General features: G+C 39.2%; 1 protein-coding gene across 7 annotated transcripts in view; it reads right to left on the bottom strand.

Moving 5' to 3' along the window:
* ERCC6L2 (ERCC excision repair 6 like 2) overlaps nucleotides 1-21959 on the bottom strand; it is a 126016-nt gene that overhangs the window by 32992 nt on the left and 71065 nt on the right. For all 7 annotated transcript variants that reach the window (XM_075931826.1, XM_075931828.1, XM_075931829.1 and 4 more), the window contains 6 exons: nucleotides 19624-19719; nucleotides 18336-18435; nucleotides 14233-14385; nucleotides 12498-12578; nucleotides 5220-6444; nucleotides 3585-3739 (listed from right to left, as the gene is read on the bottom strand). In XM_075931826.1, coding sequence (XP_075787941.1) covers nucleotides 3585-3739; nucleotides 5220-6444; nucleotides 12498-12578; nucleotides 14233-14385; nucleotides 18336-18435; nucleotides 19624-19719 — 1810 coding nt within the window. The remainder of the gene's footprint in view (nucleotides 1-3584; nucleotides 3740-5219; nucleotides 6445-12497; nucleotides 12579-14232; nucleotides 14386-18335; nucleotides 18436-19623; nucleotides 19720-21959) is intronic.

The following is a 21959-nucleotide window of genomic DNA, read 5'->3' as shown; positions in this document are numbered from 1 at the left end:
AACCCTACACACACTCAGCAACTGGGCCCAGCCCCCAGACTCCTCCACGCCCCGCTCACCTGGTTTGGTAGGGGAGCTGTCCTGTGGCTGGAGCAGAGAAACAAGATGGCCGCTGGCAAAAAGCCTCTTCTTAAAGGGGCTATGCTTTTTTTTTTTTTTTAATTTTCTTAACTGCTGTTGGAGGTCCCCCCCTCCTTTTTTTTTTTGCTGAACAACATTGGTCTCCCCTTCCCCCCAACAGAATTTTTTTTCCAGTTTTTTTTTGTGGGGGAGAGGGGGACAGGCGAGAGGCGGATGTTCGGTATTTTTGGTTAAACCATCTGGCAACCCTACCTTTAAACAGAAGCAGTTGAAATGGCTTGTAGCTCTTGGCTCACCTAATGCGTTGCCTGGGAGCCGCCTGCGGGCACGAGCCCTTTCAACTGCTTCTTTTTAAAGGGCTTCCGCCTGCCAGACAGCTGCTAACATGTTGCCTGACAGCCCACTAGCAGGCACAAATAGAAGCAGTTGAAAGGGCTCGCAGCTCTCGGCTCTGCCACTAACGTGTTGCTTGCGAGCTGCCGGGGAGGCTTATATTTAAAGGGCTCGTGCCTTCCCCTTGGCTGCCAGACAATGCATTAGCAGCCGCGGGGAAGGCACAAGCCCTTTAAATAGAAGCGGCTGACAGGGCTCGCATCTCCCAGGCAAGGCGTAAATATTCTTACAGCATATTATCTAGACTCATACCGTATCTGTTTCTCCATCTTCAGTCTAGTTTTCAGAAGAGGGACAGAAATAAAGTAGTATCTCCAATCAAGCCTGGCTTTTCCTATGTATTTTATTTCTTGCTATAAAATTCAAGTCAGTTCAGTTGATCATTTTCTTTATGTGTCTTAGACCAGGTCTACACTACACCAGAAATTCAATTTAAGATCTGTAACTTCAGCTACAAGAATTGCAACCCAATTGCATTCCACTGCAGGAGGTTGACAGGAGAAACTTTCCCGTCATCTCCCCTGACTTCTCATGACCATGTGGAGTACTGGGGTCAACGGTGGCAACATCAGTGTTTAATTTAGCAGGTCCATGGTAGACCTGCTAAATTGAACCCTGGGAGATCAATTGCTAGAGCAGCGTTTCCCAAACTATGGGCCACGGCTCAATACCGGGCCGCAGAAAAAAAACTACCAGGCCTCAGCATGGTTGCCGGGGTGTTCTATGCTCCCAGAGTGCCCATGTGGCGCTGGGTCCCCCAAGCCTTTGGCTGGCCTGATCGGAGTCTGCAGCCGGATGTTCTGGCTCCCGGTCCTAGCTAGGGGTGGGAGGAGGAGAAGAGGAGAGCCAGCCACCGGAAGCAGCACTGGATGGGGGAATCAGGGTGGGGTGGGCCGGGCTGGGGAGACAAACTCAGAGCAGATATGTAAAAGGCCATAGATAAAATGTAACACTCTGAAGATGTTTTTATGCTATGTTGTACATGAGACGAGACATCAGTTGACAGGTCAGACTACAGGAGATAGCAAAAGAGAATTTCACAAAAAATCCTTATATTAAAGTATCAAATTAAGCAGGTGAATACAGAAATCAAAGAGAACATTAACTCTCATGGAAACTGTTGGTAAAAAGATGACAAGGCAGTGTTTCTGAAGAGCAGAGTCAAATATTTCATGAAGACATTCAATTTATTCTGTTAAAATCTTCTAAACTTGTTTTGAGACTTATCAGAATAAAATTAGGATGAAATTCTTCCAGGATTATACTTGTATCTCCCCAAGACTCCACGAGATTTTTTCATTAAGAATGTTGTTTGCCTGATCGTATGTCAACTTTTTTTAAAGAACACTAATTTGTTTGGGTTTTTTCTTGAGTATTCCTCATTTGATTCCTCATATAATTTTCTTTACAGTCATTACCATGGTACATGACTATAAACATTTTAAAGTCCTAAACTAAGTAAAAAAAATAGCAAAAAGAGGACCACCAGACAATTTTTATGCAATGTCCTTTGTAATAAAAATAAAAGATCAGGGAAAGGTAAACAAAAAAAGCAGCAGTAGAGTTGGTTCTAAAAAGTGGACCATTTTCAAAGTTTTCTTCAAGGGATCAGCTCTAAGAAGAGCATGTGAAACTCAGAACTTTACATTTTAGAAGAGACAGACCTCTCGCTATTACTACTAAATTACTGCTTTTATGTCCGATTAAAAACAGGAAATGAAGTCAATGGGCAGCTTTTCCTTCCTATTTAGATCTTTTCATATTAATTGATGTTACTGTTGCCTCTAATTTAAGAAACCAGATACCCTTAAAATGCATCACAAGCTAATCAGAGAGAAATTTTGAAACACCTGGGGGGCATGAAAATTCCAAACTCGGGTGTAATGAGAAACATATATCAACAACAGAAAAGCCTGAACCCCCTTAGCCTAGTATCAGAGATACAGCTGAGTCATTAAGCCTCAATACTCACCTCAAATGTTTGTTTCAGTTTTCCTGAATTCTGGTAATATTGTCAGACCTGACTGTATTCAGAGCTGGGATCTTTCAGTGGCATTCTTTAGTATTTTTACCTAATGCTCTATTTAACAGAGATTCAAATGCAAATACTTTTACTGCTGAAAAGCTATCAGTTATTGCTAGTTGGCTGAGTTTGATCTTCCCACCATTATATTGCTTCAGTCCTTCCCGCTTGTTCATAGAACAATTAAAGAAATTCAGTAATGCTGGAAGCACACCTGCTTGCTTATGAGGAAATGCAGGAGAATGACTTAATATGTATAAATCCAGACTAGAGTTTTTACCTTGAGTTAAATGACTGTTTGTTTATTCATGGTAGTTAAACACATCTGTGAAGGCTAAATTGAATGTACCCCAAAGCATTTCTTTTGGGCTAAACATTTGTGGTTCATGTTTGGGATCAGCTAAACTACAAATGTTTGTAATACAGAATAAAATAACTGGGGAATGGTCAGATTAATGTTTACAAATAGATAAATTGATGGTGTCCACCTAAGCCCAATTTAAACATATATCTGCAAACCAAAAACCTGGATGTGAACATTCCCACTTAAATGTCTGAAATCAGAATGCTCCTAGCATTCAGGAATGCAGATTAAAACCAATAAGCAGTAGGTCTGAAATAAAAACTTGAAGCTCTTTCCAAGTTTAGACCCAAGCTTATCTCTATTCCAAATGTAATTTAACATGAAACGTAAAAAAACATAAAAACCTCCTCACCACTACAAATTAAGCACGATAGAAATGCCCCATAAAGTTTATAATTTTAGACTTACGTTAACGAAAACTACACTGACCCACAAAGTTGAATTCATCACAGTAGACATTGTTATATAAAAAGAACTTTCTGAAACCTTACTGAATCCAGCAGAGGGTGCTCTTCTGCTCAGTTCCCAACTCTTTAAAGGTTGACCAATACATAAAACAGCCAAAGTATTTTATTTGATTAAGCCCCCACTTGAAACTCCTCCTCCTCCTGGCATCAGTGGCTTTGATCATTCATGGTGGCCATTAACAGAAAACCAAGTATGAAGAAAGAAGAGAATAAGAGGCCACAAGTAGAACAAATCATTTCCCAAATAATCCTCTACCTTGGCATTGTAGACTGCTATATTAGCAGGGAGCTGGGAAAACTGCTTCAACTCAAACACATCTCGCACTGCCCAGCTACTCATGTGATTCTCAGCCTTGCTTGATCCAACCACATTCTGATTTGAATGAACATAAGCCACTTCTTGAACACCATCTAATACATGAAAAGAAAGGCATAAACACATTTGGTCATGCCAACTGCATGGATATATCAGTTCTATTATAGATATGTAATTAAAAGAGATAAGTTGAATAGTTAATATGGAAATCCTAAATTTTGTTAGGCTGTCACTTAAGCCTACATTTTAAGGGTATTTAGGAATTGCAGAACTCAACACAGTAATGATTAAATGCTTTAGGAGCTTAAGTCTCATTTTCCAAAGGGATTTAGGCACTAGAAGCCTAAATACCTTTAAAAAAATGAGGGCTTTGTCTTGAATCCATCAGTTGCGCTAATATCCATTTAAATGCTACAACCATTTTAGTAAATTCCTTTTTCATATGAAGAAGTGTCAAATTTTGCTCCAAGGTACCCAAAGATTTTAAAAGATATATGCAATAATAATTCTAAAAAGTTAAGGACTAATTGCTCCAACTTCTCCATAGTATAAGAACTACCAATACTACAATACAGATTTCAAATAATATTCAGAAATAAACTTACCAGTTATTGATAACAGAAAAAAAAGGCAATATTATGGTGAGAACTGATTTATTCATTCCCAAGTTAGAAAATGTACTTTTAATATAAATTAATGCACCCTTTTGAAAAGACTGCAAATGTTTAGCAAAATAGAAATATGTATGCAGTAGATTCTGCTTATTAGGAAGGCCTGGATTGCCAACAAAAAATTGTCATTATCTGGTAGTTGCCAAGCAGCAGAAGGGTAAGTTTGTGGTGCTACTGACAGAAAAGGAAGTGCTGGTGTGACCCTTCTCTGGCTGTACCCCACAAACCTGCCCGAGGCTAGGCAGCAACAGATAGGGTGGCTGCAGCTCGGATGCTGGAGCTTTCAGAGGGGAGATGAAACAGTGAGTAGGGCAGCATCAGGAGAACGGCGTGCTGGGAGCTGACAGAGCTGCACAGTACCTCTCCTTGTGGGTTGGGAGGGGGGGCCTGCAGGGTGGAGAAGAGGTATCCTGCTGCTCAGTGGGTCCTCAGCATGCCCCAAAGCCTGTGAAAAGTCTTGGCAGCCAGGTTGCAGTTCCCACTCAACTCTACCCTACCCAGTTTCCCCTCAGCTTGCAATGCCAGAACTCTAGTAGGGGTCCCACATTAACCAGGGATGCAGTGGGGGAAGGCATCTCTCTGCATTTTCTTTAAAGTCATTGGCACAGAATTGGTTGTCAGCAAAATGTTGCCATTAATCCGAAATTGTTAATATCATGTTGCTATTAATTCACTGTATTGCAAAGTTGACCACCCGATCAGAAGAGACATGAGGATTAAAATAAACAGTGAAATCAACAACGCCTATGAAAAGGGAAGAATATTAAAGAATTCTTAATAAATCATATATAAAGAAGGACAGTGACACCTTTAAAACTAATATACCTGGAAATAATGTCTCCATATTAAATGTCTCCATACTAAATTGTATTAAATAAAAGTTCAGAATAAATTCTACAATCACCTAAATATTTGTCCATTGAGCCCACATTTTCCTCTTCATTGACATATACTCTCTTGCTTGTAGAGATCTTGTGAATATGAGTGTGACTGGGTGTCGACATTGTAACTGAGGCACCTCTAATACGGTGGGGTGATTTGGGGCTAAACTGAATTCTGCATCTCTGATTTCTGTGCCTATGGCTTTGCTTATTTAAGTGAATTTTCTTGACAGATAAATTGTCTTCAGAGGATGAAAATTCATCTATATTCTGTGAATCAGTTTCCTTTTCCCTATTGTTTGGCCTGTTTGCCTGAAGCATAGATTTGGAAGAGTTACAGAGCTCCTTATTTCGATCACATTTTTGTTTCAACTTAAGAGCAGTGAAGGCTTTCTGGTTTCTTGATTTGGACCATTGGGGCATTTCAAGATCATCAGACTCATCACTTATGTCACTAGCGCCTTTCACATATGTTGTGGTCTTTTGGATATTTTTCCAAGACACTGTTTTGGTGAACACAGACCTAGTATTATGGGACAGAGAATGTTTACAGGCCAAAGAATCTCCCTTAGTTATACAGTTAGTGCTTTTATCCATATCAGACCCTTCTGATTTTTCTGATACAGTCCTAACGTTTTGAACATTTTTAGCAGGAACAGTTTCTTGGTGAACTGAAACTTGCGAAGGAAAGATGACATCATTTTCTTCTGAGCTGCCTTCAGTCTCCATGACTACACCAATTTCTTTTGAAATGCACGGATCTTTATTTTTATTTTCTATGTCCTTTTCTTCCTCTGAGTCAGATGAAACAGACCAATCTGGGTCTACAACCACACAAAGTTTAGCTTGTTTTTCAGATTTACTTGGTGACACAGTAGTTCTCCGATGCCTCAAAATACTATTATGGCTTCTACTTTTTTGAAGACTAATGCACTTTATATCTACATTTGATCTTTGGCCCACAGACAGGGCATTAGAGCTTTCATGGTCAGATGCACCATTATTAACAGTGACCTCAATAGCTTTAGTTTCTCTTTCTAACAGTTTAAGAAGACCACACTGCATTAAGGTAAGCTGTCTCTGTGAAACTATCTTGTCATTTGCTTTGTGAAATTTGTTTCTTTTTGTTCTAGAGCTTCCCACAAGTTCATCACCACTAAGGTCATTGTAAAAATCAACTTCCTCTTGCTCCAATTGTTCCCTAGATTTGAAAGGAGATTCATCTTCTTCACAACCTGGCTCTGCACGCTTGGGGAAAAAAAAAAAAAACCACTTTGAAAATCACTATCACGGAAGTTAGCATTACAAAAAGCAAAAAAAAAAAGCAATTTAACACAGATTTTGAAAAATATCTAACAGACTCTCTAATAAAGAATAAAAATGGGTTTTTAATTAAAATTATAAAACCCAAGCTATATGAAAATAGTACATGTTCAATACATAGTTTTGGTAGGCAATACAATATTTAATCAAATAACAGCATGTGTATTATGAGGAAAAAAAACAATATCAGTAAACTGTTAAATGACAGCAACACGTCATTCATTGTTTGCTTATTCAAGAACAACCTGCATTTGTCTAGCCAACATACTGTTACATTTGAGGTTTGAACTCTTTTTGGTGCTTCTTTCAAGTTTCAGGTTGAAAAGCTAACTAACTAACTGCTCACCACAAATACCAAACAAAAATAACCCTTTACAGACAGACACAAAAATCTGGAATTCAAAGGATTAAAATTAGATACAAATGGTTTGTTTTGTTGCAATTTAAAATCGAGTATCACTCTAAAATGGTGCTAATTATATTGAACAGTAATATGTATTTGCATGTTTACTGGCAAAGTTGAAAAAGTATTAAGTTAAAACAAAAGTTATCTTATTTATAAAGAGCAAAATTCATCCAAGTGCGGAAGGCCTATGTACGACTCCACAGGAAGCAGTACCAGGCAAGAGACAGTAGAGCTGAACTAATGAACCACTGCATGTTGCTACATAGGGGCTCGAAAGCAGTTTTCAAAGAGACAGTAGGGAACAAGTTATTAAGGTGGCCTGTTACTGGATCTGCAATTATATTGATCAAACAGCCAAAACCTCTTGCACAGGGTATCTGACCACTATACCAGGCACCAACCTTACAGAATACTAACTAGAGTTAATAGTTAGGTGCCTAATTGACCAAATCGCACAACTGGTAGGAAAAGTCAGTAGATCCTCTCTTAAGCCCATCAGCAGCAATTCAGGGGCTACTCAAAGCATTTGCCCACAGCTGTGATAGCCTGTTCCAGCCCTGCTCCTGTCCCAGCCCCAGCCTTGCCTCATTCCATGAAACCCAGTCTTGATAATGAGGCCTGATGCAGCCTAACCAGGCAGCACAACAATGTTGGCTTACATCAATTGAGGTTCTGGTTCCACAAATCAGTTGTTGAAAATACCTATTCAACAACAGCTCAGTGAGCAACTGTCACTCTATATCAGGGCAAGGAAATAATTTTTGATGGGGGAGGTCATGGTAGGATTTTGGTAAGTGGTCAAAGGCTGCACTTTTCTTTGGAGGGACTGTGGGATCTGGGACAGAGGCTAGATGAAGATGGGAGCTGGGGGTAGGGACTGGGGTGCAGGAAAAGGTTTGAGGTCTGAGAGGCAGTTTGGGTGAAGAAAGGGGGAATGATCTGGGGCAGAGGATTGGAGTTACCTATCTGGCTTCAAGATTAAGCTAGATGGGTTTAGGAAGGGGATGGTTTGATGGGATAGCATGATCTTGGCAACTAATTTACCTTTCACTATTGGTGGTAAATAGGCCAATTGTGGGATGATAGGAGTTACTATAGAGAACTTTTCCCTGGGTGTCTGGTGAGTCTTGCCCACATGCTCAGGGTTCAGCTGATTGCCATATTTGGGGTTGGGAAGGAATTTTCCTCCAGGGTAGATTGGCTGAGGCCCTGGAGGTTTTTTGCCTTCCTCTGTAGCACGGGGCACGGATCACTTGCTGGAAGATTCTCTGCATCTTGGGGTCTTTAAACCATCATTTGAGGACTTCGATATCTGATATATAGGTGAGAGGATTATTACAGGAGTGGGTGGGTGAGATTCTGTGGCCTGCATTGTGCAGGGGGTCAGACTAGATGATCATAATGGTCCCTTCTGACCTTAAAGTCTATGAGTCTATGAGTGCAGGGTCTGGTAGGGGATATAGTGCAGGAGAGGATTCTGTCCTGAGGGAAGGGTGTAGGAGGATGTGGAAGATCTTAGGGGGGTAGTTGTGATCTGGGGCAGGGAGGGACGAGAGTACATAGGGTTTGATTGTGACCAGTCTTCCGGCTAAGATTTTCCATCCATGAGCGGAGCGAGTTGTGTCTTGCTTACCAATATTGAAGTCATGTGCACTTGTTTGGATGTGGCACCCAATTTATTCTCTCTCTCTCACACCCACACAGCGTCGCCCAGGGAAAATATAGTAAAAGGTATGATGAATGAACTACGTCAATGACATTAACCTATCATATTTTATTGGAAATTCTTTTCTCATATATTACTGTAAGAAATTAACATAGTTAGTGATGTGCTTACAAAACGTATTTACATGTAACTCATTTCTTGATAACAAAAGGGGTGGTGAATGAACTACATAAATTACATTAACAGAACATATTTTATTGGAAATACTTTTCCTTTTATCATAGGGAAAGGATCTCATAGTTGCAGTTTATGTGACACGCTTAACAGAAGAGTCCAGCAAATGCCTATGATCAGGCGCTACTAAAAGCTAATTAGTGGCCCAAGTGGGGCTCTGGGGGCCCAATCAGGGCTGTGGGGGAACAGATTTTGAGATAACCAATCCAGTTATCTAAGTTAGGAAATCAGTAGTATCCATGCAAAATGTTGTGTTTCTATGTTCAGACGCTACTAAAAGCTCATTATCAGTGGTCACAATTGGGGCTTTGGAGATACCGGGGGAAAGTTAGGAGATCAGTAGTATTAGTACAAAATTTGGTGTTTCTAGCTCTTACCATTTTGGAGATCTTTTGGGACAGACAAACAAACAAACTTTCAGAAATATTTTTAAGATATAATGTGTCTGTGTGTCTAAATATAGACAAACACACGCGCACGCACGTTTAATGTTATGGAAGAGAGACTATTAAAACAAGGGATAATTAACAAGGTGCGTGAGTTTAAATGTTTATTTAATATGAAGTCAGAGGGTACGTCTAGACTACATGCCTCTGTCGCCAGAGGCATGTAGATTAGGCTACCAGACATAGGAAAATAAAGCGGCGATTTAAATAATCGCCGCTTCATTTAAATTTACATGGCTGCCGCGCTGAGCCGACAAACAGCTGATCAGGGATGAGGTATACCTGGGTGGTTCCTGGGATGAGGTTTACCTCCTGGGATGAGGTATACCTGGGTGCCTCCTGGGATGAGGTATACCTGGGTGGTTGACAAATACCTTTGATGTCGCCACCCGCGCGTCCAGACTATTGCGCTGAGCCGACAAACAGCTGATCAGCTGTTTGTCGGCTCAGCGCGGCAGCCATGTAAATTTAAATGAAGCGGCGATTATTTAAATCGCCGCTTCATTTTCCTATGTCTGGTAGCCTAATCTACATGCCTCTGGCGACAGAGGCATGTAGTCTAGACATACCCTCGTTCCACGAGGAGTACAGCTAATTCGGATTAGGAAGCCTAATCCGAACTAGCTAGTCCATGCCGCGTGTAGCCGCGTGGCACGGGGTCCAAACTAGCCGGCATTTAAAAATGGCGCCGGCCGGCTTTATGCAAATGAAGCCCGGGAAATTCAAATCCTGGGCTTCATTTGCAACTCCGTATGACTACATTACCCCCCCTAGTTCGAACTAGGGGGGTAGTGTAGACATACCCTCATTGGGTCTTCCAAAGGAACATGCAGTTTCAAAGTTACACTAATGTAATACAGGATTTCTTTATTTACTATAGCTATAGAGGAAAGTGCAACATTTCTTCTGGACTGTACTGAGAAGAGTAACCAGAAATGGGTACTATTAATAACACTCATGTAATTTATGGGAAAAGCACCAGAAGTTTACTGAAAGCTGGTAAATAATGTTTGTAATGAAGCTTATTGAAAGCTGGTAAATAATGCAGTTTTAGTTGCATTTAGTGATAAAAATGTCACTGTCAATAGTTTCAGAGAGAGCCCTAAGCAAGTAATAATTTCAGATTAATTAATGTTTCAAGGAAGAATACAAAGGAAGAGTTGCACAGCATTCCTCTCACCTGTGCTGTTATTGTTACTATTAGAAGCACAACTAGGTTTCTGGTTCAAAATCAAACAATCTTTACCCTCACTCCGATATTCTTTTTAAAACTAAGAGTAATACAGACATGTGTATTTTAGATGGACTATGGCTTGGCTTTGCACAATACTGAAGAATATTTAGATTTTCCATATTCCACTACTTATGATTACTACAGCAAATATCTTTTTCCTTCCATTTTTAAAGATTCTTTTTTTTTTCAGTACAAGTAAGGACGAATGAAGTCTAATATCAAGTACATGAGGCATACCACCAACAGCTGTAAAAACCCTACATTTTAGTCTTCAAGGACAGTTCAAAACAGAATGATTCCATTTCTAATGCATCAGAATATAAATTTACAGAGTAAGCTCCAAAACTAGAGTAGTAAAAACAGCTCCCAAAATGTTATTTTGTGTTCATCTGTTCTGCTTTTTTAAAGAAGTGCCAACATTTATTCATATACCTATTTTATCACTATTACTGATTACAGCTGTGAGAACATAATCAATCCCATTCAAGATTGAATAAATGCTGATTTTGCCCTTACTTGATCTGATTCTGTCTTTTCCATACCCTTCCCCCTCCCCCCGTGTCTGAGCCACACAGCCCTAGCCCCAGAGTAGCCACCACCTGCTACACAGCCGCTGCCCCAACTCTCAGCAGCACTAACTCTCTTGCCGCCTGCTGCCCCAACCCCTGGTGGCAGCAACCCTCCCACCCACCACGCAGGTGCAAACCCAGGCGGCAGCAACCCTCCCACCACGTGGCCGCAAACCTCAGTGGCAGCCACTTGCCTGCCATGTGGTCTCAGTGGCAGCTAGCACATCCAACTCCCAACACAGCCCCAGCCACCAGAGCAGCCGCCGAAGCAACAGCCCCCCCAACATGGCCTCGGGCTTGTCCCAGCCCTCCATGCAGCCCCGGCCGTGGGAGCAGCCAACACCACTCACCTTCCAGATCCAGCAGGAAGGTGAGTGCTGCTGCGCGACTCTGAGAAGGAGGTGGACGGGCTTCGAATTTTTTGTATGCAGCCACGCAAGCGTGCACCTTAGAGGGAACAATGGTTATGACCTGGGGCAAGACACTGGGGTGCAGCATCTAGGAGGGGGTACGGGTGCAGGAGAAATATTCTGGGCTGGGGAAGGGTTTAGGAGGGGTGAAAGGTCTGAGAGGGAGTTGGGGGAAAAGAGGGTTAGGGTACCAGAGGCAGGCACTGAGGAGGTGCTTACTTAACTAGCTCCCAGACAGCAGCACTGTTAGGCAGACTAGCAGACGCAGACCACTGGCTGGCTGTGCATATGGCTCTATTCACATCAGGAAGGGGGGAGGGACAGAGAAGCTTCACCAGCATCCTTCTCCAGCAAAAAATCTCAGCTCTTATTGGTCAGAGACTGGTCAATGGGAGCTGAGAAATTATGCTGCACTGCCCCCATGCCCAGCAAAATCTTTCAACTTCCATTGGTGGGTTTCTGTCCAATAGCAACTGAGATTGTGCGGGGGGAGGAGGGGCGGGGCGGGAGGAGGGAATGCTGAAGCCTCTCTCCCTCTTTTCTCCACGGTGCAGACAGCAACACAGAGCAGCTAGCTACTTTTATTGGTGCTGCTCCTTGTTTCAAAGGTGAGCACAGCCTGGATCTTGGCCAGATCTTACCCACCTCTGCTCTACATTAACAGTATCCATTTATATATAAAAAACCCACAGACATACACAAAAGAGTGAGCAAGCAGTCTGATATTTAAGAAATACTATAGAGGGATTATGATAGGGTATTACCACAGACTTAGCACAGTAACACAACTTTGCCTGATGCTCATTATCTCCTTGAGAATTCTAATCTGAGGCAGCAAAAGACTATTATCCTGCAGCAATGTTCTCTTTTTTAGGTATTATCCCTTATATACTCTATCTTTTCATTTTTTTTGTCTCGTTATCGTCAAAGATTTGCTCAACATACTAGCTGGAACAAAAGGAAAGAAAGCACCCATAGTCCATGATAGATGGGCCTGCACAAAGATAACTTACCATTTCTAACCTGCATGATGGTGGCTCCACCTTTAGCCATGTAGTTGCTGTCATGACGCCTGCTTCCACTTGACCTTCCCGCTAAAAGAGGGGAAAGAGGCAAGCCAGACATGATTTATAATAAAAATTGCCAATGCAATAAAACAGCACGTGTGGTCTTTAAGGTAAGATGGGCAGACAGGGCAAATTAATTTTTCTATTTTTATCTGGGAGCGCACATGTTCAGGAGTAAAATGGCCAACAACACTTAAGGTCCAAACAATCTGCCACATTTCAGTTGATGGAAAGACTCAATGGCAGTTGGATCAGGCCTCTAATGAGCAAGAAACCTGATACATTATACATGTTGAGTGGATCCTACACACATTTAAAGTTTACTAATTTTAAAACTATTTTTTCAGACACACAGAGTATTGTCATCACCAAAGACTAGTCAAAGCACATACTAGGCTTGTAAAATCCTGGTGAAAAACTTAAGCTAAATGGAACGTTAAATGGTTCTTGGTTAACTGGGATCACATGGGCGAAACATTTAGTTTCCTTCCTAACAAAATAGAGAATCTTTCCTAAAATATGACTAAGATGATGTTATTTATAAACTTTTTCCAGAAACATTCACCTTTGGCTGAGATTATGCCTAGGAAGCTTTATCTCCAAAGTTAAATTACTAAAAACGATTGCGATGGGGTCGTGGCTTTTGCAGTTTTAAATGGGCCTACAACAGAGGCAATGGATCCCATATTATAAAATTAGACTCCTTTATCCTTATGTAAGTATAAAACATTTTAAATTGGGATATCTTACTCATCAAGAAGCCAATGCAGGTATAATAAGCAGCGTGAAAGCGCATAGTGGCTTACATTATCGTATGCAGTCATCTTATATCTTCACATTAAAGATTTTGGAGAGGGGGTTGCTTGTTTTTGCTACATTAATCTTTTAGTCTAGAATGTGACTTATACCAGCTTACCTCTGAACCTCCTCCTTAGACTCCACAAACCAAAATGGGTGATTTATAGGAGTCGGAGGTGTTGAATATGAGAAAGAAAAAAAAATCAGGGAACCTTATCTGATAAAACATACATACATACTAGGAACATAAAGCATAAAGACATGCATATTTTACCTGACTCTACAATACTCTCTGACTCGGGCCCAACTTACTGTTTGAGAACAACGAAAACACAGGGATTTTAGAATGGAAATGCTCTACTCACCTTTTTGAAAGCTATATTTTTTAATTTATGCTGAGGGCACATAAATGCAGTAATTCTATTATATGAAAAAAGTCTATCCACCTCAATAAATACCTATTATAAAGAAGGTTAGTAAGAACAGAACACTTTCTTCATCATAACAGATATTTCAAATTTGATTTACAAATATGGTATCTGAAATTAAATGCATCTGTATAAAGATGAATAAAGAGGAAGTATTACAAAAATAAGTTGTAGTATTTTTATTAGTAACAGAAAGGAATGTCACTGAATTCTAGCAAATTTTAATAGGAACACATTTTCCACATTTGTTTATTTTAGAGGAATTATTTTGATGTGCCTGAAAATGAGAAATTAACAGCCCTAAATAGAATAAGTAAGGTACAGTGTTGGCATTTGTTGCTTCAAGTTTCACCATGCTGTTTTGCAAGGCACTTGAAACATTTTACCATAAATATGAATGAAGAGGAAAATGTATGTAAAGCTAGTATCCAAAAGTCAGAAGGAAAACTTCATACCTCTAGGATATCTTTTGTAAGGCAGGACCCCTGTGTCCGAAACTTGAAGAGGTTATGGATCCCAAAAAGTTCTCCTTGATGTTCCTTTGATCCTTGTACTGCCTCAAAATATCGTTTGGCATTTTCACTTCCAACTACTGCACAGTGAAGTTGCTAAAACAGAATAATGCAAGGAATTTCAGAATTGTTTGCTCAAATTAAATCTCAGAATTTCCTGACATTTACAGTATATATGCAGCTTTAATTAGAGGAGGCAGAAATCCCTAAGGAAAGATATTTTGTTTTATTTACCTGGCAGATGTTGCCATTGGTATATAATATTAATCTGACTAGTTTTACTGAATAGGAAAGCAAAAAAACAAAACAAAAATTCTTAAGACTCCTCTTTCATTATTCTACGCCAAACACTGGAAACTTGGTAACTAGCTCTTGAGTATGAATACTTGGCTGCATCATGGCTGTTTACAAATAATTCTTTTTAAAAATATTTAAATTATTGCTATTCCTCATTTACATTACAGAGTACAAAAGAAAATGGTTACTGAATCACCAAGTTAAGCTGGAAATCTTAAAATTTTGATCCCCTCGGATTAAGTGGAATGTACAAATGACTAATAAGGGCCACAACTGTGCTAGAAAAAGTTAAGTAAATAGCACATTAGATAAAATTTAAACATTGTTGAAATCAGACAGGACTAGCTGTGCTTAAAATGACATCAAGTGTTCAGTACAAATGTAACTGACATCCTTTGACATGAACAGCAGGAAGAACACCAAAATGATGGCTTTTACTAGACCTATAAAAATTTCTGTAGCTCTGTCCTTAGAAAGTCGGTAGCCTTTGAGGGTTACACTTAATGCTGTTTCTAGTACTCCGCAGTTGCTTTCAAAGGAAAAGTATCTCTTTGAAATATGAACATCAGCAGTCAAAAAGGCAAACTATAGCTAGATAGAGCCCTAACTTAACTAGGTGGAATGTACTATTTTTCTAGTAACACAGCAGTAGGCATGATCACAGTTAAGGTTGCAACACAGATTTCAGATTAACTAATTTATATTGTTTAATTAATTTTATACTTTTGTTCTCTTTTTATAGTCTCAATCACTGTTTGTTGCACATGGGCTATACCTGCCCTCCTCCCCCCCCCCCCCCCCCAAACTGTTCCACTAATAAAAATAATAACATAATGTCCTCAATATTTGATCTTTAGACAATTCAACACAAAGCATTACATTTAGACTATTTTTCAAAAAATCAATTACATATATTAAAACACTGACTAAATACAGGGTAGACACTTTATAAGTCTAAGATGCACTTGCATACTTTCAGAGAAAGCCACATGTTCAGATGCTATCATGTTTGTATGTTTTCATTAACAGTCACAATAGGTTTTTACGCTTTTCATCAACACTTCCTGAAAATCTCACAATACACTAGGAAAACTGTGTGCATAATTTGGTGTTCAACTGTGAATAAGGGGAATGCAGTTCAAACCAAGATTTAAAACAACAACTATGCATTTCCAATTATCTTTTTCTGTAGATTAATTCTATGTAAAATATACTTGGCTAATTAGACAAATTTTCAAGTAAAGTTCTGGATAATCAGGTTAAAATTTTGCACATTTCTATCAATGCAGACATAAGATTTGTAAGTTATTCATATCCACATGCAAAAGCATACACATGGGCAAACAAATCAGGTTTGCACATGCAATTCAGTTAGGTACCAGTGTACCTCTTCAGAGATACAAAGGAGTTTGCCAACTAGTGTCTGCTTATTTTCAAAGAACGGATGAAAATCTGAGCTTTAGATTTGCAGGTTTTAATTGACAATTCTTGTAGTAAAAAGACAGCTGTTCAAAGTTATTTGCACACAGCTTTATGCACACATATGAGTCCAGCTTCATCAGGGCTGGGCAAGAGCCTGTCAGCGGGCTGAATCCGGCCCACCAAGCTCTTTCATCCAGACCATGCAGCAGCTCTCAGCCCTACCCCTAATGCATTGCCTGAGACCTGAGAGGTGCGAGCCTTTTCACCTGCTCCTATTTAAAGGGCTTGCACCTTCTGGACAGCTGCTAAGGCATGAGCCCTTTAAATACTAGCAGTTGAAAGAGCTCACAACCCCCACAGCCCCGCTAACACATTGCCTAGGAGCTGCAAGGGAGGTGCAAACCCTTTCAACTTCTCCTACTTAAAGACCCCCTCCCTTCCACCCATGGCTCTGCCCCCTTCTCCTGAGTCCCCACCCCTTCCACCCACAACCACTTCAAAAATTATTGGCCATCCCTGAGCTACATGAATAAGTGCCTGATTACACTCTGTCCAAATAGTCTTCACCTTTCCCCAGTACATAAGGGTTTTTTGCATGCATACAGTAGTAACATGTATATGTATATACACGATTCCATGCACAGACCTGTGCAAGTCTGGACCTAAATACTTCTGATAAAATTAAAACAATCCTTTGCGAGAACTTTACAAAATGCCTTATGCTGTACTAACATATCTGTAAAGTCACCTTAAAAATTCTTGTACATAGAATCATCGGACTAAAGGGAACCTCGTGAGGACATCTAATCTAGTCTCCTGCACCCATGACAGGACTAAATATTATCTTAAGAATTCCTGACAAGTGTTTGCCTAAGCTGTTATTAAAAGTCTCCAATGATGTACGTAAAATAGAATGTAGTTTTCTTCATGATGCTTTTAAGTAAGGCTTCCCAACATGCATTTAATTAGCATTTCAGATAATTACTGAAATGGAGATAGGAATACATGATATTTTAAAAACACGTTTACTGATGTTTAAAAAATTGTCATTGGAGGTAGATCTAAAAATTGACCTATTTGACAGTGTTCCTCACTGTAAGGCCTTAGCTTCCAGATCTTTCCATCTGTTCATTTTTCAAACTGATCACTGCTACTAGTCAGAAGAAAACCTCAAGATACAATAAAACCATGTGACATTGTGAAAGGAGCAAAATACAGTGTATACACATACTAGTATTCATGGAAAATACAAGTTTTCAGAAAATTGTGTACACTTGAAGGGGAAAAACCCATCATGCCAAGTCTTTCCAGAATAGAGTACAAAAAACAACAGATGTTAGTTCTTAAATAAATGCTAATTAATTATTGATGCTTAAAAAAATACAGTGATTTCCTTTTTAAAATTAGGTTACTGGTATATAGCAGAACTCTGCTAGTTCATTCACAGTACATTTACCAGAAAATTTTCACTTAAGGAAAAAGTAAACAGTGGGGGGAAAAATGAAGTGAGGAACTAGTGACTTTCTGCTGCTGTTCTAGGGATGGACACAATCCACGCATGTGATTTCATTTCTCAGGCCTTCTATTCAGAAAGTAGACACAACCCCTACTCTGCCCCGTGATGTTCTCAAATTGTCCTGAAACAAGACTAGGACAAGATGAACTAGGAGAAAGAAAAATCCTTCTTATGAATTCCCACGACCCTGCTGGTCCTCAAAATCCATAGGAGGCAAGAGAAAGTCATTGGGCCTCCTTTGAAGTATGATGATATCAAGCAGCCATTATTGTCCCAAGTTGTTATACTGGCAACGGGGACTGTCCCACTTCAGCTCTACTTCTCCTACTCCCTCCCCGAGAATGAACACTTAAGTCCATTTAGCCCAGCACTCCCCAAACTTTGGAAAAGTAAGACCCACCCTTCGGGAAAACGAATCTTGACTACCTTCAATCGAATCATGTTTTTAAATGTTATTGTATTTTCTTGTGCAGGCCCACTGAAATTTAAAACTTGCTCTTACTTTTTCATTTTAAGAAATTACATTCAATACTGGATGTCACAGATCTTTAGAAGAGATACTTACTCTCCTTTCTCATCTGTTTTAAGTGCTGTAATAGGTAACACCACCTGCATTTAAAGTACCAGCACTGACCTAAATTTGCCCACTGAAATAAATGGGGTAGTTTTTCCTTGCCATGTGCATAAATTAACATTGCTCGTCATAAAGCCAAGATATGGTCATATTTGTTATGTCATCTCTCACTCTTTCAGGCAGCCAGCCAAAAATAGTAATTGTCTAATGTGTACCGTGACACTGTGTGAATATTACCTGTTTGTAAACCTGTCGTAAGTACATCATCTCCTCCACTGTCCCCAAGGATATCAATCTGAACACTTTCACATCTCTGCACTGGCCAATCCTATAGGCTCTGCAAAGACAGAGATTTGAAGAATACTGGGTTATTAGCCAACATATGAGCTCCTTTGGAGATAAATAAAATCCTAATTCCAATAAAAAGGAAATATTACAAGCTTAAAGAGAACTTCCCTAGAAGATAAGTTTTTACCCAGCTCACATTTTCTCTCTCTAGGGCCCTCTTTTCTTTTCTCCATAAATCTACACCTAGCAACAGATAGTTTTCAGAAACCACAGAAGAGATTTACTGAATGTCAAGACATCAGAGAAATATGAACTTCATAAAGATAATGCCGTAAAAGCCTATTCTCATAATACCACACTGCTGCAAGATCTTAACAGCAGTGGGAAGGGAGAAAGAGAGGTCTTCCTGGACGTATCTGAAAACAGAGGAAAATCCTCTCCACATTGTTAAAATACAAAATCAGAGAGGTGCTAAAATTTACAATATAAAATAGGATTGAATAAATTATGTATTTGTACTTATCAATATTCAGTTGCTTTATAAATTTTAAAGGCTCCTTCGGGTATTTACTTAGTTATCTAAAAGTATTTTCATGAGCTGCATGTGAAATGCTATCCTATAGTTTAGAATGCCTAGGAGGAAAACACTTCTAAGATTCCTGCACATGTTACCACATCAAGATATCAGATATTACACTTAATGCTGAAAAGGGACATTTCTACATTTCAGAAGCTTGAAAATAAGAATACAACTATTTTTCTTCAGCAATTTTGTTTTTCTCAACACCACTTTAGAGAAGGATTGAGTAGGATTGGTTACTATAAAAGGTAGATAATATAAAAAAATGTAAACAGGCTAGCAGTGATCATTCCAGAGTCAGGAAAACTACTATCAGGCTACACGTCCACTTTTTTTTTTTTTTTAAATGAAGCACTCTCAGCATTGTCCTGTGCCTCTTTCTTCCAGTGATGTCACAATTTGAAAAGTAGGAAATAAAATTAAAATTCAGAGTTAAAAGATTTGGTGAAATTCTCACTTTTTTAAACAATAAGCCAAGTAACTTAATGCTAAACAAATTATTAAGAGGCATTTGTAAATTTAAATCTGACATAGCCAAGATAAGATCGTGTTTAAGAATATCTGATTGTTTAGGCAAATTTGCATAAGAAAATCAATTTCCAAAATTAAAACAAAAAGAGTACTATATCTATCAAAGTTTTAGTATTGAGACTTTACCTGTCAATGGCTTGAAGATCATTTGCTGGATTCCATGTTGGATCAAACAATATAACAACATTGGCTCCCACAAAATTGAGACCCAGTCCACCAGCCCTTAAAAAAAAAAAACAGAGTGAGTAAGTTCTCAGACTGCAAGCAAAGGAGTTAGGTAAGACCTCTTTTTAACTCCAATTAAATGGTTTCTAGTTCTGGATCTATTTAACCAAAAATAGGCTTACTAGGAATAGGCTCACGTTTTTTCTCTTTCCAAACATAAAATTATACTGACATCGGTAGCAATGGCAAGAGCTTTATTTACAAAGCACAATAGCCTAAATGATCTAATAATAATGATTATTACAATGAATCACAAATAGTAGGTCATATTGCAGGTAGACTATTCTAACCTATCCAACTACAAATAGCTGCTCCCAACTTGATATAATAGAAGTGACACCCAACTATGTGCTTCATCCCCTTAAAACTCTTAGGCCTTGTCTGCGCATACCTGCACGTCGATATACTTTAGCTACACAAATAGCATAGCTGAAGTCGACATGCTCACCACAGCATCTTGCATGTGGTAAGGTGGGGGCTGCTCTCCTGTTAATGCCAGCTACTCTTCTAACCTTGATGGCAGCACTCTCAGAGATTGATTTATCCTGTCTGCAGCAGACACAAAAAATCGACAACCAGTGGATCAATTGCTGCTGCATTGATCCACCACAAATTGTAAACAAGGACATAATGAACAATATGAGCCAAATCCTCAGCTTCAACAGATATATGCCAATTTATATCAGCAACGATTCTAACCATATGAGACAGCAAGAGTCTTTACTCGGGACAGGTTTTTTAAGTAGAAAGAGATTTACTCCAGAGTTTACACTAGTTGTGTTTCTTGAATCCCAGGGAGATGGGTTTTGGCTATAAGACTTAGGAGAAAACATGACATAGCTGGGAGAGGCATTACAAACTACTAGATTGGCAGTCCTGGCATGACAAAAAAAGTATTATAATCTAGGGGTGTCTGTTTTTCAATCAAACTATCAAGAAAGCTAAGTAAAAGCACAGAAAAATAAACAAAAAGAAAACATTCCTAATTTCTGATGCAGTCCTTTTAGTTAGTGGATATGGACAATATTTGCAAGAGTAATTGTAAGAAAGCCCTATTAAACATGAATATATTGGACTTTGGGGGAATAGTTAGGATCAACGTGGTGGCTACATCTTCCAGAACACTTTACCAACTCAAAAATGTTATTCAAACAACAAAGGCCCCAATCCAGCAAGCCCATTAAGCATGTGCTTAACAATTCCTGTATTCAAGCTAAAAGGCTCTCTCACTGACTTAAAGTAGGATATATGCTTAAGTGGTTTGCTGGACTGGCACCAAAGTGAGGAGTAGTCAAGTTTTAGGAGTATTTCTTGGAACTCTTTAGTACAGACTTAGCTACACCTAATCCCTCCAAAAAAAGAAATGAAAATTTCTGGAAAGCGTCAGGAAGCAAAATAACTGTATCCACTGTGTTAGTATCTGTGAGACTGTTTTAAGTGAGCTTTGATTTCAAACATGGTATGTGTTTGATTTTGCATTTTCCCCCCCAGATCCAGAAAGCCACGTCAGCACATTCTGTATATGGTGTGATCAGACAGCTGGTAGTCATTAAGACTGGGTCCAGCAGAAATGCTAAGGAGTTTCAAGAATCTCTCTAACAATATCTTTTGTTCAGGATGTAGACGGTAGATATAGTTTAAATAATTAGAAGTAGAAAGAGTTAATCAAATATCAGCCGTACCTATTTGACTGTTGTAAGTAGCAAAAGTAAGGTAACATGTATGTATGACAAAATGATCATCACATCTTGAATGGATACCATTCTTAATTGATGACTGTCTTTCTTGACAAGATTATATCCTCCAGCAGGCTTATACCAACAAGATCAATGATAGTTACTCCAAAAATTTTAGAACATGTTCACAATGAAACAACTACATGCTCTTAATGAGACACTCCCAAAATATGGAAAAGTTTACCCATTTTTAAAGCATATATTTAAAAGAGTTTGTTGTGGATTCTTTTAAGCTAGTGTAAGGTGGTCAGAAAGGGTTGAGTTATTTCATTAATTCATTTCCTTACACAAAAAATTGGTGGGAGCCATCGCCTTATGGTTTTAGCACAATCCTTGTTAATATAATTAAAGTTGTGGCCTTTTTCTTTCAAATGTGGGGAGCTTTGGGTTAATTACATTGGGAAAGGGAGAGAATATGGGAACTTGCCAACTTAAATTAAGGTTTCCAGAGCATGAGCATTGTCAAAGTTTGAAATACTGAATTAAAATGTTTGTTTCTTA

The sequence above is a fragment of the Pelodiscus sinensis genome, chromosome 6 (assembly GCF_049634645.1).
Source record: "Pelodiscus sinensis isolate JC-2024 chromosome 6, ASM4963464v1, whole genome shotgun sequence".
NCBI lineage: Eukaryota > Metazoa > Chordata > Testudines > Trionychidae > Pelodiscus > Pelodiscus sinensis.
This window is presented reverse-complemented; position numbering and strand designations above follow the sequence as displayed.